The following is a 17,757-nucleotide window of genomic DNA, read 5'->3' as shown; positions in this document are numbered from 1 at the left end:
GGAACAATTCTTCATAAAAAAACCTGGCACATTGGGTTAATTGGCAATGCATACCCCTAAAACATAGAACATCTGCTTTCACAATATCTGTTTCTCTATTTTTCCTGTGGTTTCTCCACAAACAAATTTCCGAGTCAAATACGGATTGAAAAATATGAATGGGGAAAAAATATCTGTAAAGGCCTGTTAAACATTAAGCTAAATCCTCTTGCTAGAAAGTCTCTGGGCTGCAGGTCAGTGGAGGTTCAGAGAGTAGTCTGAGGAGCACTGTAGGCCTGCCCTGATCTTACGTTCTTTCACTATGGTCGCAGACAGAACCCTGGACCTTGTGCGCAGCCATTTTTATGTTTGCTGGACCTAACAAAGCTAGGACTTCCTTCAAATCTGACTTTTCGTGGACCCCAAGATCCTGGCATCGATCCATTCCACTTCCATACTGCTGCTCAGGTTGCAATCACACATCGATAGCATGAAGCAGCAGCTACAACCTCATGTAGAGGTGCAACAATTATGCTGTAATAAGGCATTCGTAGTTGCTTTCTTCAGAATGTCAAAAGACAATCCAGATAAAGAATGTATTGCAAAAAAATGCTTCTAATTCTTACATACAGCAAATCACACACTTTTTCACCATCAGTATCGATGAAAGAAACAGTCGATGTGTAAGTCCCTTCAGTTAGTAGCATCCCCATCAGTAGCAGTTAGTTATGTTCAAAATGAGGGGGCCATCTCAAAACACCGCTGCAGCAAACAGATACCTTTCCACTGATTTCCAAAGCTGCTGGGTCAAATCCCTGTGACGTAATTAAATCAGTTAACAGAGGCAGTAACTAGCCCCCACAGCAAGTGTGGCCAGCTAATGCTCTAAGTAGACGTTTTACCACTTGGATTAACAGAGTACCACGTCGTACCCTGTCTGTGAACAACATCGGGCAAGCCAGAGGGGTGCTCTGACACTGGATGGTAACACTCCTCTGGAAACCCAATCAGCTTTTATTAACATTCAGGCTCAGGAATGGACTTCACAGAGAACCCAGCGTAAGGAAAGCTTCTCAGTTGTAACCAACGACAAGACTTTTGGATGAGTATTTTTCTCCTGAGGGTGGTGTTACAGATCCTAGATCCATGCAATTACATTCTTAATTTCTTCATTAGGGAGAAATGTTCGAGAACGAGACTCAAGTATAGTCAAGAGCTTGAAAAACAAAATGCAAATAAAAATCCAAATGCATTTGATTTTTTGAAAATTTTATGATTTTTAAGTTTCTGATTTATGAGTATTTGGTGTAGCAATCTGAGAATTACAAATGTAGCCAGTGACCTGACAGCTGTAGGTAAGATAAAGATGCCAGATGCACATATTAAGATAATTCTTGAATTAAATTTTGATATAGGTGCGCTGTTTAGATAATTCAACAGATTACTGCTCCTGCATTTAGAGCCATATTTAATGTTGCATTACGGTTGCACTCAGCTGACACAAGCTCGCATTTAAAAACTCGTCAAGAGCATTCATAAGGGTACATGGGCAAATGTTCTCCAGACAAAATAGCTATTAATCTATTTTGAAATACTGGCTATTGGCTGCTGCTACAGCAGACAAGATAGGTTAAAAAGTTGTTGCAGGCTTAGGTGAGGATTAGAATAAAAAAACAAGATGCTGAAATAGAGGCCCCTTAATTTTTAGATTTAAAGCTGAAGACAACAAAGGAGTGGGATGGCAGAATCTCTCATTGCCTACGTTGCGCAACAACAGTACAGCAAGAAATGGAAGTAGATTGATTCCACCCCCTCCGCAGATGTAATCACCACTGCTCTAAAACCACATAGCGTGTTGTGGTCATGGAAAAGAAAACCGTTTATAATGGAAAAGACTGTCCCATGGGAGGTCAGAGTTCAGCCAGAAAATGAAATCCACAGCAAGATGAATACATAAAAAGAAGTCACAAGGACCAAGAGAGCCGAATGATTTAAGACATGATGACTCCCAAAAAGAAACAATGTTTTTTTGTTGTTTTGTTTTTAATCCCTGCTGCAAGTGTTATGTTACCATTTTCAAAAATCCTGGGATTGTGAAAGGGAAGTCTAAATGAAGTCTGCCACGTGGAAAGAGGAGAGCAACCTTAATAAAAAGGACTGGAATGGAGCTTTTGGCCTACATTTCATAACTCGACAGTACAGTGTTTCGTGTTACGAGGCCAAATTCATTTGAAAGACTGGAGTATCACACTGTGGGAATCATACGCTGCTAGGTAATCACGGGTTGACGCAACATCATCTTACAAGCATTTGTTTAAAGCACAAACCTGTCACATCATAAAATTATAAAAATCTCAGTAGAGGGTGTATGTATTTTAAGGTCAAACAGGAATATTCCGCTTACAACGAAGTGTCACACGTGTCCCAAAACTGAAGCAGAAAGCAGTTGGTAGGAGAATCAAAGGCCAATTTAACACGATGCAACACACCATGTGTAGGAAAACACTGTGTGTAAATCCACATTTTGGACTGGAATGCAACCTCAACCCTTATCTTTTCTGATATAAAATGTTGCTCATGACTGTTAAACATGACTCACCTCCACATGTTAAGAGATTCTGTAGGAGCACAAGGTGCTCAGGGCACGAACATCGTGGAGTCCCATCCCCTTTGGCGATGCAGATGTGTGAACACCCACCGTTGTCACGGGAGCATGGATGTGCAGCTGGAGAAACACACAGGAAAGAGTATTAGATAGCATAAAAGAAATTGTAACTACTCCTAGCTAGGGCAAACTCCCAAAAACACTTGCAGACCACTTCTGTTTAAGTAACCAAGATTTCGCTACAAATTAACAGGAAGATAAATGCAGGATTTTTCAGTTCAGTGCTCAAAAGCTGATTTACTACTTCGTAAGGATTGTGTTTCTCACAGTCACGGTGATGTGGAAACCTTTAAAGGACTCCTGAAAAGAACTCGGGCGCTCAGGTGAAGAGGAATGAGAAGGCAGGTTTGAGAAGGCTGCATTTACAGCATATCTAGACGTCCCACCTGCATTTCTAAGGTAGCCATATTAACATACGTTGCTACAGAATACCAACCCCCAAACCCCTCAGGAATTCTCCTTTAATCTTAAAGAGCTCTTAATATCTAGCCCCTCCGCTTCCCTGTTACTCACAAAACTGCAATATAAGCACACACAGGTGGTTTTTTTTTATTATTTTTAAAGACAGGAAGCTACACGGTTTTATTCCCAAATCAGTTACCCAGAAGCACTGAGTACCTGAGAGCTCCTAATAGAATCACTGTAAATGAGCATTAGGTGGGTAAGAAACAGGCACAGAGAAGTAAGGTCACTGTCTGAGGACCCCAGCCCAACAGAGTCAGCAGAGACCCGGTCTCCTGCCTGCTCATTCGAGCTGACGGCTGAGCATCTGCTGGAGCGATCTGTGGGGCTACAGCCTGTGTTATTTGTGACGCTGCTGAGCAATGCGTTCTTTACTGCTAGTAAGGACCAAAAACTTCCACGGGGAAGAAATGGTATAGATATCATAATTTCTGTGCCGAAGTTGTTTTCCATCTGTTCAGGCTTCTCAGCAACCTGCTTTTGCCTTTAACAAATCCATTAATTTAATCCAGTGTTGGAGACATTACTGTTCGAGACATGGGTTGCTAGCAGAGAAAGTGCATGCGTATATACTTGTGTATATGTATTTTTACTCCCCTGTTGTAACAGAAGTCACCTATGTAGGACAGTTTTCAGCTGCAAAAAGTGATTCTTTTTAGCGTGACTTAGAAGAAACAGTACAGAAGAAACAGTACTCTTGCCATAAAAAATAAACATTTTAAAAAAACCCACGTGGGATGTAAAGTAATCTTTTAACAGTGCTGAGAATTAAAGAAAAATTTTTTTCTGCATCATTATTACCTTTGAAGTACACTAAGAATATGAGAAATGGCACAGAAGGAAAACTTGAGTATTGTAAAAGGAAAAAGGACATCTGGATGAGGATTAGCACAAAGAATCTACTACGGTTTAAATACTGATGCTACCGTGTTTGTTACAGCTTACCCACATAGGCAAGTGTCTTGGTTTGAGCAACACAGGACTAATTTCTCTTCTAATGCTTGGGAAACTGCACTTTTAGAAGATCCTAGTGTCTGAATTCCTGAAAATATTTACTTTCTAGCCAGCTAGGCTATGTGGGATTCAAGGTCTCGGTGTTTTCGAGCTTTGTCAGGTGCAGGGATGAGGAGGAGCGAGGTCTGGGCACTTGACCCAGGCCGCCTAACAGGATTATTTTATGCTATTAACATCACATTCAATATAAATTAGAAAGTTTGCTGCATAGTTTGCTCTCTCCCTTGATGGCCGCAATCCAGAGAACTTCTTGCCCCCGTGCTGGACCCCTGAGCCCTTCCCTTCCTCCTGAAGCTGTTGCACTCGCAGTGTCCAACATTTGTTGTCCCTGCCGGCAGCGCACAGCTTCCTGCTGATAGAATTGGCTGGGTATAATTACTGTACATCTTATATTAGTATTGGGATCAATACTGCTTCTTTAGTATTATTGTTAAATACTGAGTCTTATCCTACTAAATTTATCTATATTTCAACCCTCGTGTTTCCTTGCTTTCCCCAATTCCCCTTCCTGGGTGGGGAGAGGTCATCAGGTGATAGAATAATTAATGACAATAAATTGTTATGGGTTTTCAAACCGTAACAGCAAGTTTGAAAATACTTTCAGCTATCACAGAAATCAATGTATGTGGCACAGAGGGTTGTGGAGTAATTTCTTCTGAAAATTAAAGCATTATATGCAAACGTACCCTCCCTATGTAAGAGAACCCATCACAGGCAACAAAGTTTAAAGAGGCCATTGGCATTAGCCCTCTGTTTCCCACATCTTGTTTCTGCCTTTATATTCTCTTTTATATTCCTGTTAAGCAGTAGCAGCTGGAAGTTGTCATTCTGAGGAGTGACTACTTTAAGAGGTTTCTGCACTCTCCCTCAGACCACAGGAACTTGGACCACCAGTCCAGAAAAAGAAGGTCCTGCATGCATGACCCCTTTCAGAAGAGTGCACCTAAAATGGCTCCACCTCTGATGGAAAAGAAATTCCATATCCACAATAATTCATTACAGGAGCTTCCTGCCCATTCTCCCTCCCTCACTGGAGGACTTTAAATCATCATTCGTGCTGAGTCAAACCAGTCGTGCTTTACACAGACGTCAGAAACCACTGGAGAAAAGGCAAGTACAATCCTTTTCTTTCTTTTAAAAGATTTTTCCAATTCTTATTATTTGGTTGTACTTAAAAAATTAACGGCCATAATTATAAGTAGCTTTTAGAGTAAACTCAGTATCATATGAGCTTGCACAAAGCAGTAACTAAGCGTCATGAAATCACATATTCTAGTTGTGCAGAAATACTCCTCTGGAGAAGAACAAGGAACTTGTTTCTCCTCCTTTTCTAGGATCCCGACTGGCCAAGTCGAAAGCACTCCATGGCTTACTTGAAGACCACTGGCCAACTTTATTACAATATTCAGCTGGATAAGGACTTGAGAGACAGTGACCAAGACTGAGAGACATCAGATATTGAAACAAACTTACAGAATTCCTCCATATCAAGCTCTTCCACAGCATGAATGCCTGTCAGGTGAGCAATTCGGCCTTGAATTCTAGTCCTTTTGTACCCGTTCACTTTCTCCACCCTCTCAATCATCTGCTGCTGACGATCGATCCAATATAAGTGATTCCCCAGCACAGTGAGTCCCATTGGCTGAAGGATGTTGGAGTCCTCCAGGGTCACGCGGTTAGCACCTGAGATCAACAAAAACAAAGACTAGTTTTACACCAGTTGACTTTTAACTCATATCTTAAAAAAAAAAAAAAAAACCAACTAAAACCGAAGCAAAGCAAAGCAAAGCAAAGCAAAGCAAACCAAACGCTGAAAATAGTTATCTATACAGACATTGTCTTTACCTGCCTATGCAGACCAAGGCTCTGCTTGTTCAGCCTCACCTCAGGTAAATGCGACCAGTTGTCATATTATGAGGGCAAGCAGATACAACATGAAACACAGCTCATCCTTTCATACGCTGGCTGGTCAGCCAGCCATGATCAGCCTCACGTTGACGTGCTTTGTTATATGTGTACAGTCCCTAAAAGCCTGTGTCACCGATACAGACTCGGCTCTTGGGCCAAAATTTTTACAATACATTCACACACCAAGCTGTACCCTTTGTTGCAATCTACAAGCAAGAGTGAAATACAACCTATTAGCTTTGCTGCCGTTACTCAAATAAAACACGTTCATCATGCAAAGGCAGAAGCAAGTACACAAACCCTGTCATATGCTGTATCACAACCACAGAGATATGGTCATGAAAGAGAAGCTCATATTCTAACAGCCACACTTCTTCCTTCATCTTCTCTTTTTAGTTCAGTAACCAACCAGAAAACCCAAGCTCCAAGTATCTCAATATGCTCTTAAACAGGAACACTGTGAAATGCTCAGGTTTTCTGCTCTACAGAAACGTGTAAAAATCTGCTCTCAGCCAACATGTGAAAACCAGTATAAGTACAAATGCACTTATGACCGCTTTTAACTTCAATTGCTTGCAGTCTTCCACTGTGTGCTGCCCTACACTTAGTGGCATTTAAGTGTTGCTTTTGTTTTGCTGTCTAGGGTGAACAAGAGATTCCAAATTATTCTGTTAATTCACAGAAACCATTTTCAGGCTGTGTATGCCTACGTATACTGGATATATTTGATTTTAAAGATAAGGAATCAAAAGAGAATCACAACTTGGTGCTTCTTCTGCTCTTGTATTTCATTTTGGAATAAAGACCTTATGTCTGCTTGCATGTAAAAAATAGACATTTTTAATATCTACACAAAAAGAGATCAGAGAATCTGGATACATAATAAAAATGCTATGACCACTGGATTCAACTAATTTGCTGCATAAATTACATAGAGCTCAGCCAAGCATAAGAATGTAACGTTTATTTCAATTACAGATTCTATTAGTTTTGCACATAAAATTATTGCCTGCAATGACTCTTACTTGACTGTCACTGAGAAACAGTGTGCATTCAAATCAAATTTAGTTGTAGAGACATCAGAAATTCTTGGACTTGGAATTGGGGAGGGGGTTTAGTTCTTTAGCCCTGAATTTCTTTTGTTTCCAAACCCATGAGGAAGACGTCTTTGTTTCATTTCATTTTCCGAAGAAACCTGCACGAACTGTATGTGACAGTACAGTCCTGGGTGGAGGCTGACGTGTCTATTATTGTACACATTTCCAACGTACCACCGGGTTTTACTCTTCAAAAGAGTACAAGAACAGAAGAGATGCACCTGCACTAATTTCACTAAATGGGCACTAAACCTGACCCTTAGTACTACTCTCAAGCAGTGCAGTTCCTGAGATGTTCTTTTAGAACATTAGAAAGAAAATTTAGAAATACTAGGAAACATTTTGACAGAAGAAGGTTCTCGGTGAACAAAGCACAGGGCACTTTGTTCATCTGCCCTCCATCCTGCTGAGCACCCTTAGCTCCTATGAACTTCAGTGTCACCGGATTTTCAAAGACGGCTGTCCTTCTGCCAGACTAAGTCTCACATTTTGACCCAAAAGCACACTTGTCAGCTGCATTCAAGATACCACAAGAATAGGAAAGCCTCATTTCAGTTTGATATAAAGCAAACTCCTTCAACATTCTTGACTTTTTTAAGTGTTAAATTGCTCATCCATTTAGATGTAAAAGGCAAGCTGGTTTCCTGAAGGATATCCTGAAGGCATCCTTCATGAGGTGTCAGGTGACGCTTGCAAGACAGCAGTCCTGCTAGAATCCTAGACTGTTTGAACAGTCTCCCAAATCCAGGCCTAAAACAGGATACAGTTTTTGGGGGTGTACATCAAGCATCATCTTTTTTCTCCCTCATCTGCAAAAAGCTGAACATGGGTGGTTTGGGAAGGTGCTGGAGATAGCACGCGTAAGGTGATTAATCTATACTATAATTAAGTTGGATTTGATCTTAAGTAAACAACTGTCCAAATTACTAATGAATACTTTTAAAAGGAGAGGCAAAGGGCACCTATAGCATTGGATGACACCATTAAATTGTTGTTTAGAAGAATGATCAAAACGAAAAACTCTATCTGAACAAACAAAAGGATATTTTCAACAGATATTGTTAGAAAAAAGAAGAGAAAACATGTTACAAGTAAAGAAGTGTCCAATTTCCATAGTAATTAAATACTTTGATTCCTAGAATGAAACAGATATGTAGTCTTTTCAAGATGGAAATCAATAGTTAAACGTAAAGAACAGCAAGCTGGAAGGACACAATTCCGCTATTTGAAGTCTAATTGAAAACAAATTATGTTTTCACTGCAACCATTTCATAGCTTTTCCTGTCACTTCAACAATAATGTACAACACTACTTTTTAGTTGACTGGTGTGGCAGACAAGTTATTTGCAAATAGTTTATGAACGTCTAAAAAGCATCAACAACTCCAAAGAAAAAAATTCAAGAATCTCATAGAGAAAACTGTTAGACAGGTTTATAGCTCTTTCGTCCCTCTCTGGAAGCTGGGCATTGGACACCTGAAGTTATTCCTTGATTTAGCAGGATGCTGTAATCAGGGTGTACTGCAAGCTTCAGAAACCCCCATAATCACGTCATCTCTCCAAGCCTAAAAGGGAATAAGGTTGTCTAGACTAGACAAATTGCCATGAAGGATGCTATACACAATTTGGGTCCAATTTATTCAGCAGCTTCAGTTTACGCTAAAATCCTTTTGCTAATATGTGCCCATTTTAAAATATTTTGCTCAGAAAATACTTTTTAGAGGAACTAATTCAAGCAATGTAACTTTGGCTGTCATATTTTTTCTAAAGTTGTGCTGCAAGACTGCAAAATATTTTAAAATAAAAACACGCGGTTAACTCATTTAAAAAATCAACAGTTCAGTGAATCAAATGACAGTGAGCTCAGCTAGATCAAATACAATCAATAGTCTTCTGGCTACATGATACATATCTTCTAGCTAATAAACATTGTTTTCTTTTAATCCTGTATCTTTCCCCTGCTTTTATCTTAGTTATAGGGTTTGATTCTTTAGCTGTGAATCAAATAAATGTGCACTAAAAGCTTTGGTTCAATATTAACCGGAGAAAGTTTAGTCTTCTCTGTAAAAAGACACAAAGAATTGGATTAAAACATGCATCAAGTATGGAAATATAACCTTACATGGAGTTTTAATGTCACGAAAAGGAAGAATGCATACAAAGGAGACTGCAATCACAGGATACAACTACCAGCATGTGATGGCCTAGCTGCTGATTTGTTCACGTATCGGTTTACTTAAATCCTATTGTCAGGTCTTATTCATTCAAGGTTTAGATCTAAAACAATATTAAACAGACTCCTCAGCATTTTGCTCTGTATTATGCAAGGACACAGTCTGTCTTCCAACCTGCAACGTGATAAGCAAGAAGCACTTGCCCCCTGCCCGCTCCCATCTGCCAGCTGTGACTCAACCTTGCATGCCTGTTAAATCCAAGGGGAAAAAAGGATGCTTATGAACGTACAAGACATATGCATAGCTAGGTCCACTGTATGCTACAGCCTCATTAAGTAATATGGCTTCCTATTACATGGGGGTCACCTTTTTATCAGTAGCAGCACTAGTTATTGATCCCCTCCTCCCTCCTCAATTCAGTAACTTCTCCCTGGTATGTTCCCGCTCTCCCAAACCGTATGATTTCCACACAATCTTCTTTAGCGCCTCGTCTCTCTTTCTTGCGTTTGTGGATACCACTTCAGCTACAATACCTGCATGATGTGCTGCTTTTCTGTCTTGTCCTTTTACTTCTGGATTTCCTCCTACAGCACTTCTCCTTTCATCACGAGACAAACCCCTCTCAGTATCTCTGATGCATTTTGTGTTACGTGTCCCACTCTGTCAACCTCTCCTTCTCACACATGGGTTGTTTGTCAAGCCTCGTCTCCCTCCTGTCTTCTTTTCACCTACAAATTTTTGTAGCTTCTCTGATGCCTATCCTGGATTGGACATTTTGTGGCTACACAGGCCGTTTGCCAGTACCCCCCTATCCAGCTTGATAACTGAGGAAAGACATGGGCTGCTTTACCTTCCCAGCTCCAGTTTCATGTTTTTATGACCTGTCTGGCAGAAGTGACCCGAGTCCGACCTTGAGTCAGTTTTAGGTGCTCAAAAGTGAACTGTCCTTGAAAAAAGTGAACAATTTTCTCCTGTTTTAGTTCATTGTCTCACTACAAGGGAAGGATGTGACTCCATGGCAAGAAGAGAAGAGCTGCAAAAAATTGGAGAATCAGCATTTTATGGCAGATGCCAATCACTAAAACAGCCCAGCTTCTACTCCCTCATACTTGCTCACTTCTCTCTGCACTTCCTTTAGGAGTTTCATTTCTTGATAAACAGATGCTGATGAGAGAAGAAATCACGAGTCAGAAAGTAGGGCCATTGGATCCTCTGTGCTGTACTGCTCACCAGATGAGCGATCCCATTTCTCCACTTCTTCAGCACTATCAAGTGCTTTTAAAAGTCAACGATGAACAGTGATCTCTAAGATCTTTTGCTATGGACATTGAGTAATGCTTTATTTTACTAATATGGAAAAACTGCAATGAGTTGACCTCTCTCCACTGTTCTGCAACACTGGTATTCCAGATGAGCTGCCTTATCATCCATCTTGGAAGAAAGCCATTCCCCTTCTTTCTGTTTGTTTTTCAAGCTACCTTGATTTACTAAGCTATAAACTCCAGAGAAAGAAAAATTGAAGAGTTATGCAAACTTTTCAAACCATAAGGAAAACCAAAAAGGCATGATGTGGGTGATTTAGGGGTTCCATGACTGGCAACACCTATTTAAATCTGATCTTGCAAGAATTGCCTTCAAGAACATATCAAAAGTCAAATGGCTCTCTTGGAGGGTGGTGATCATTACAGACATGTTTATTCCAATCACATCAAAGACAGGAGCCCACCAGGAACTGTTATCTGTGACTGCCTACACAGAACTGGCAACAGTGGGGACAGAAATTACTGGGGTCAGCATCAAAGAGGGAACGATGTCCTAAACACACACACACACTCCGCTCCAAATGTTTAACTGCATACCACATACCTGACAAGTCACAGCTTTCGATGCGCTTCAGATCCGCATCCACCCAGAAAAGCTTTCCAAGTTTGTTGTCAATCACCAGTGCTACCGGTCGGATCAACCCAGTTGTAAAAAGCACTTCTCTCTCTGTGCCATCAAGGGCTGCACGCTCAATCTTGGGAGCTCGCTCTTGCATGTTGGTGAAGTACATGTACCTGAGAATAGAGACACCCGCCGCTGAACTGAGAGCTTCACAAGGGAGGCAACTCACCTTTGCACACAGGTTCTACATTGTAAGTGGGAATAGTTTACGCAGGGATGACTGCAGTGACTGCTGCTCCCAGCTCCAAAGATCCAGATCTGTCAGCTGCAGAACCCCAAACATTTGCTAACTGGTATATTGAGACAGCCTGAAATGAATAGCATTTGTCCTTAAAACACCAGGCCATAAAATGCCTCAGCAGCCAGCACCGCTGCACCGGCAGCACTGTACCTGCAGTGGAGGAGGCGGTTATAAGAGACTAGCACAGGCTTTCTGCAACTGTCCTTGGATAAAGCTGTCCCCACCTGCGATTCAAAGCCCAGCAGCTCTTTCTGACAAAAAAAAACATTAACCGTCACCTCCTCTCCTTCTGGGTTGCCTTTCTTCTCAGTAAGCAAAAGTTCCTACCAAACTCGAGAGGAGCAAAGATCACAGAAGGAAGAACAACTGAGGATGGCATGTTCCTGATGTCCAAGTTCCAAGAATTCTTTCTATCTGCCTAAGCCAGTTCAGCTGCAAACAGAAGCAGTCTCTGCGCTCCCCCTGCATAGTAAAAAAGGGGTTGCGCACCCACATGATGAACTGAGAACTCCCTCAGGGAAAAGTCCACCATTTTTTCAGTGGTGCATAACTTGGGTGAACTCCCTAATACAGTGGGCTACACTGCTGCATGGCCTTCAGTGATGAAACAAGGAGGAGAGGCAGCAGTCAGAACCTGTAGCCAAGGAAGAGGTGGAGGGAAGGATTTCTGGAATTAAGGCAGAAGCTCAGTACGCAGATCGCTCATTCAGCTCTCACAGGTAGTCACAGTGTTCAGAACAGTCTCTCCTCCATCTTTTCCTCCTTTAATTTGAAAAGAACCACAGAATGGTTTGGGTTGGAAGGGACCTTAAAGATCATCTAGTTCCAACCCCCCTGCCCTGGGCAGGGACACCTCCCACTAGACCAGGGTGATCAAAGCCCCATCCAGCCTGGCCTTGAACAACTTCCAGGGATGGGGCGGTCACAACTTCCCTGGGCAACATGTTCCACTGCCTCACCACCCTCACAGTAAAGAATTTTTTCCTGAGTAAAGAATTTCTTAAAGATAAAGAGATTTATCTTTAAATCATTTGAAAACCTGACTAGAAGATTTGAGAGTTTTAGAGATCAACAAACCCAAACACCCATTTTAATGGAGAAAGCAGATAAGCTTTTATAAATACAAACTATGTCCAAGTGACTTAGTCCCAATAAGATTAGAATCCTTCCTCTAATCCCCCTCTCCCCACACCAGCTTTTGAACTGTGCAGAGTACACTGGGTATCGTATAAAACACCAATCTTCTAAATGCTCCAGACAGAGTCTCTGAGTACTACTGTATCCACACAGTTACTAAATATTGTCATTCAACATCTGGCAAGCACACGGTAAGCCATTTAGTAGCAAATTGGGATTTAAGCATCTAACATTAAAAAGAACAGTAAAGGACCATCTTTGACCTCTAAGAATGAAGCTACCAACCACCTGAAGTGGAGGTGGGGTCTGCTGCCTTGCAGCAAAACAACCTATTTTCATCCAGTGGGAAATCACGTTAGTGCATCCTATCTGTTGTAATTCATTTCAGAAGTTTTTGAGATACACATCAAGACAGAACTAACATTAAAATGTATAGAACACAAGGGGTTTGTTTGTGTGTTTAACTTTATACTGTTACATTAGCAGGAATAGTTGTATCATATGAGAGATCCCTTTTTTTTCCCGGAAACATGTTTTATGAAGACCAAACATTTACGAGACAGATCCCCAGCTGATACAAACACAGTGTAAACTCTCCTGATTTTCCTATTAGGTGGTGGGGCCGTGCACTCACGCAGCAAACGGGATAAGGTGGTTTTGCCCCGCTTCCCCACCGGGGTTAGTTCCTCACTGTAACCAGCCACGTGGCTGTGTGAACTTCTAAGTCGGCACACTAGAGCAGGCAGCAAAGGAGAGAACAGGAAGAGAAAGCTGGATACCTCTAAAAGCCAGAACGGGACAAGCAGTCACCTACATCCTGAATAAACAAACATGCAAAAATTCTCCCTTTTAAAATACACAGATGCAACACAAGATTCACACACGCAGCTGACATACATCCCAAGAGTGCTCTGTACAAGGTACAGAAAGCAATCTCACCCTCGCTCTGCGTTCACTACAATGGCTCTGGGCTTGTCGTGATCCCCTCGCAGCACCATCCCAATTGACTCGCCGTTCAGCCTGTGGACATTGACTGAATTTGTGGCCTCACAGGTCCAGTACAAGGTATGGCTGTATATATCGATGCTGAGGTCATGGGGCTGCTTCTCTGGGTTCTGGCTTTGGTTTGGAGTACTCATAACAGTGAAAGGCTGCAAGAAAACATACAGGGAACAATTTCCAGTAATTATTCTTATTATTTATTGAAGAAGACCCACTTGATGGTCCAGGAACACCTAAAACCACCCACAAGGAAACAACAAATACAAGAAATGCAATAAAGCTTAACAAAAAAGGATTTGACTCAAACTGTGGATTAGAGGAAAAATATCTGGACAATATTTGTACCATTATGCAAAACTCCCCAGAAAGCAGTTGTGGGGCCTCCTATAAGTAGAACTAACTAGCAGGAGACGGAAGAAAACTATAGTGAATGTTTATGCATGGAACGATCTTGAATGAAACAATGCAAGAAACAAGGCAGCCTTCTGGCCAGACCTGCAGTGTTATACAGTCAGATGAACAAATCTCTATCTCTTGCCAAAGCCTCCTGAACTTTATTATTTGTAGTGTAGTAAATATTGATTTTCTTTAAGTCCTGACTTCTCTTAAAAATTAAAATCTTTATTGAAACTTGGTTCTGTTCGTTTAAACGTCAAACAGCTACCTCTCTGCCTCACACCCATACTAACAACATTACCTTGCTTTGCCCCTCATGTCTTTATGATGGAACTTACAAAACTCGACATTATTGCCAAGTTCCTGGAATCGTTACCCTCAACCCCTCCCAATCTAACTAACATACTGTTTACTACACTTTTTAACTCTACGTTGAATACTAACATAGACTTCAACACCTTATTTCTGTGAAGAGCGCTAGAGTGTATAAAAAAATCCCTAAAGGAAAATAATCTTTCTGTTTAATGTTACACAGGCTCCACTAGCTTAACAGTCAATCCCAGTGCCATTGGGATAGCAATACTGCCGGCAGGACTCCCAACACCAAAGTAGCCTTGAGAAGTGAAATGCTTCTGGTGACATGATAACGGTGAGGGGAAAGCAGTGGCTTCCTTAAGTGTCCTCATGCAGCACTCCCAATCCAAACACAAGAACAGTACCAGAAAAAGTTCATATGGCTCAAGAAAGCTAAAGACACCATTCTGTGCTCAGCTTAAGCCAAATGAATTACCCAACACAGCATTATTTGGGAAAGTTATATTTCCACAATTTGGTTTTTAAGCCTTCAAATTCTACGTAGTGATATACAGGCTTTTTTCTTTTTATATAAAGCTTTACCCCTATTTTTTCTTGACAGTGTGCCTAGAAATAAAAAGAAATAATTATTTTCCTGAAATCAAAGGTAACATTACCCAGGTATGAAATTCATATGCATCACCTGCAAGCAGCACGATTTAACAAAATTAAGTAAATATAGTTGGTGAAAATTGGAAACTCAAAATTTGCAGGGGATCTGCATCTTCAAAGCTGTGCGACCAAGGCAGAGGAAAGCACAGAGCAAATGAGCCTCCATTGCAATTTGCACCTAGCAAGTACCAAAGAGAAGCTAGACTACAACAATTAGCACCTACCATAATCCCAAAAAGCAAGAGCTTCTTCAAAATTCATCCACAACCCAGGTGGCTGCTCATCCCAACATACCTCCTCCCAATCTTAACAGTAATGGCCAAAAAATAAAATTGTCATCTCTTCCTTTAAAGGAAACCGTAAAACCGCTGATGCATGAAGAGACCAGTCCACTTCCACTGATATGTCATATTGTTTAGATAGGACTGCCCAAGAACTAAGAAAATATAACTTGTCCATTCTCCATTTCGTTTTTCTTACTCAAACCATAGTTTGTAAAGAGTCTGTTATCTTGACCTAGGAGTTAAGCTCTGTTAACACATAACGCTGCCTGGAAGAACAGGACATTTCTTTCCACTGTTGTGTGAATAACTAGTGCAAAAGAATAATGCCCCCACCTCAGTAAAACAATTAAGCGTGCGGCTATGCCTATCCCTACCTGGCACAGCACTCAACTCTACATTCACTCAGGGTTTAACTACAGCTTGGACAGCTGAGAGTTTTCATTCTGAGAGCCTTTTACAACGATGACAATGTTACCAGACAGTTGGCATGCACAATATTGATTTCAGAATATAATTTATCTGTCATCAGTATGAACAGTCGGTCTGGCTTACTTCAGTGCCCATCCTTAAATAAAGATCGCGATTCAAGCCTTAGAGTTTCAGATACGTATGATGTGCTGTTATTCCATTACACTTCTTTGTGTATAAATTAAAATCACGATCCTAAAAGCCTTCAGTAGTTTTCACATATAAATAGAATATACATGAATACGTGCTGGCAAGAGTAAAGTTTAAATCAATGAATCCTTGGTGCACAGGACAGAAAGGGAAAGTTGAGCATAAAGTGCAAAGCACACAAAAAGACCGACGCAGAACTACATACACCATGTAAACTTGCCTGAGTGCCATCATCTTTGGCTCTTTTTATAATATTCTGACGTCCATCCACCCAGTAGATCAATTTATCTAAGGGATCATAATCAATAGCCTTGACATTCCTGAGACCATGCACGGGCAGGATGATATCTGGACTTTGCTGATCATCTGGTATCATTCGGCTGATTGCAGATTTCTGGCTGAATAACAGGAAGCTGGCGGGGGCTGAAACAAGCCAAAACGGAATGCGTAAGAAAATGCAGCTCACACAGTCAAAAATACACCCGCACAAAAGACAAAGAATATTTAGGACAAAATCCCAGAGAGACAATTATATCCACAATGAAAATTAAGGTAATTAATAATTGGAGATTTTTGCTGTTAAGTTGAAAATGTTTCTTTGTGTACTGCTGGAGGTAAACGTGCATACCCTCACACAGAAAGTATTTCCTTTTCATATTATAAAATAACTATGTCTCTCGTGGAATTTAAGTAACATGAGTGACTGTGGGCAATGCACAGTCGCAGGTTCTCCTATATTATCATAGAATCATTTAGGTTGCAAAAAGACCTTTAAGATCATCAAGTCCAAGCATTAACCTAGCACTGCCATGCCCAGCACTAGACCATGTCCCTGAGCACCACATCTACATGTCTTTTAAATACCTCCAGGGATGGGGACTCAACCACTTCCCAGGGCAGCCTGTTCCAATGCTTGACACCCCCTTCAGTGAAGACGTTTTCCTAATATCCAATCTAAACCTCCCCTGGTGCAACTTGAGGCCACTTCCTATTACCCTATTGCTTGATACTTGCGACAAGAGACCGACCCCCACCTCACTACAACCTCCTTTCAGGTAGTTGTAGAGAGCGATAAGGTCTCCCCTCAGACGCTTCTCATAAGACTTGTGCTCTACACCCTTTACCAGCTTCATTGCTCTTCTTTGGACACGCTCCATCACCTCAATGTCTTTCTTGTAATGAGGGGCCTCAAACTGAACACAGTACTTGAGGTGTGGCATCACCAGTGCTGAGCACAGGGGGACGATCACTTCCCTAGTCCTGTTGGCCACACTATTTCTGACACAAGCCAGAATGCTATTGGCCGCCTTGGCCACCTGGGCACACTGCTGGCTCACATTCAGCCGGCCATCAACCAACACCCCCAGATCCTTTTCTGCCAGACAGCTTTCCAGCCACTCTTCCCCAAGCCTGTAGCGTTGCATGGGGTTGTTGTGGCCCAAGTGCAGGACCTGGCACTTGGCCTTGTTGAATCTCAAACAGATGGCCTCATCCCATCGATCCAGCCTGTCCAGATAGATCCCTTTGATAGAACCTTTCTACCCTCAAGCAGATCAACACTCCCGCCTAACTTGGTGTCATCTGCAAACTTACCAAGGGTGCACTTGATCCCCTCATCCAGGTCACTGATAAAAACATTAAACTGAACTGGCCCCAGTACTGAGCCCTGGGGAACACCACTTGTGACTGGTCCCCACCTGTATTTAACTCCATTCACCACCACTCTTTGGGCTTGGCCAGCCAGCCAGTTTTTTACCCGGTGAAGAGTACACCTCTCCAAGCCCTCAGCAGTCAATTTCTCCAGGAGAACGCTGTGGGAGACGGTGTGAAAGGCTTTACTAAAGTCTAGGTAGACAACATCCACAGCCCTT

General features: G+C 41.6%; 1 protein-coding gene across 2 annotated transcripts in view; it reads right to left on the bottom strand.

Annotated features, from left to right (window-relative positions):
• LRP5 (LDL receptor related protein 5) overlaps positions 1–17,757 on the bottom strand; it is a 164,473-nt gene that overhangs the window by 20,684 nt on the left and 126,032 nt on the right. For both annotated transcript variants that reach the window (XM_054198037.1, XM_054198038.1), the window contains exons 13-17: positions 16,107–16,309; positions 13,560–13,771; positions 11,165–11,355; positions 5,594–5,803; positions 2,579–2,704 (exon numbers count right to left, since the gene is read on the bottom strand). In XM_054198037.1, the coding sequence (XP_054054012.1) occupies positions 2,579–2,704; positions 5,594–5,803; positions 11,165–11,355; positions 13,560–13,771; positions 16,107–16,309 (942 nt within the window). The remainder of the gene's footprint in view (positions 1–2,578; positions 2,705–5,593; positions 5,804–11,164; positions 11,356–13,559; positions 13,772–16,106; positions 16,310–17,757) is intronic.

Source organism: Rissa tridactyla, chromosome 4, assembly GCF_028500815.1.
Source record: "Rissa tridactyla isolate bRisTri1 chromosome 4, bRisTri1.patW.cur.20221130, whole genome shotgun sequence".
NCBI lineage: Eukaryota > Metazoa > Chordata > Aves > Charadriiformes > Laridae > Rissa > Rissa tridactyla.
The sequence above is the reverse complement of the archived record's forward strand: the minus strand, read 5'-3'. Positions and strand labels throughout refer to the sequence as shown.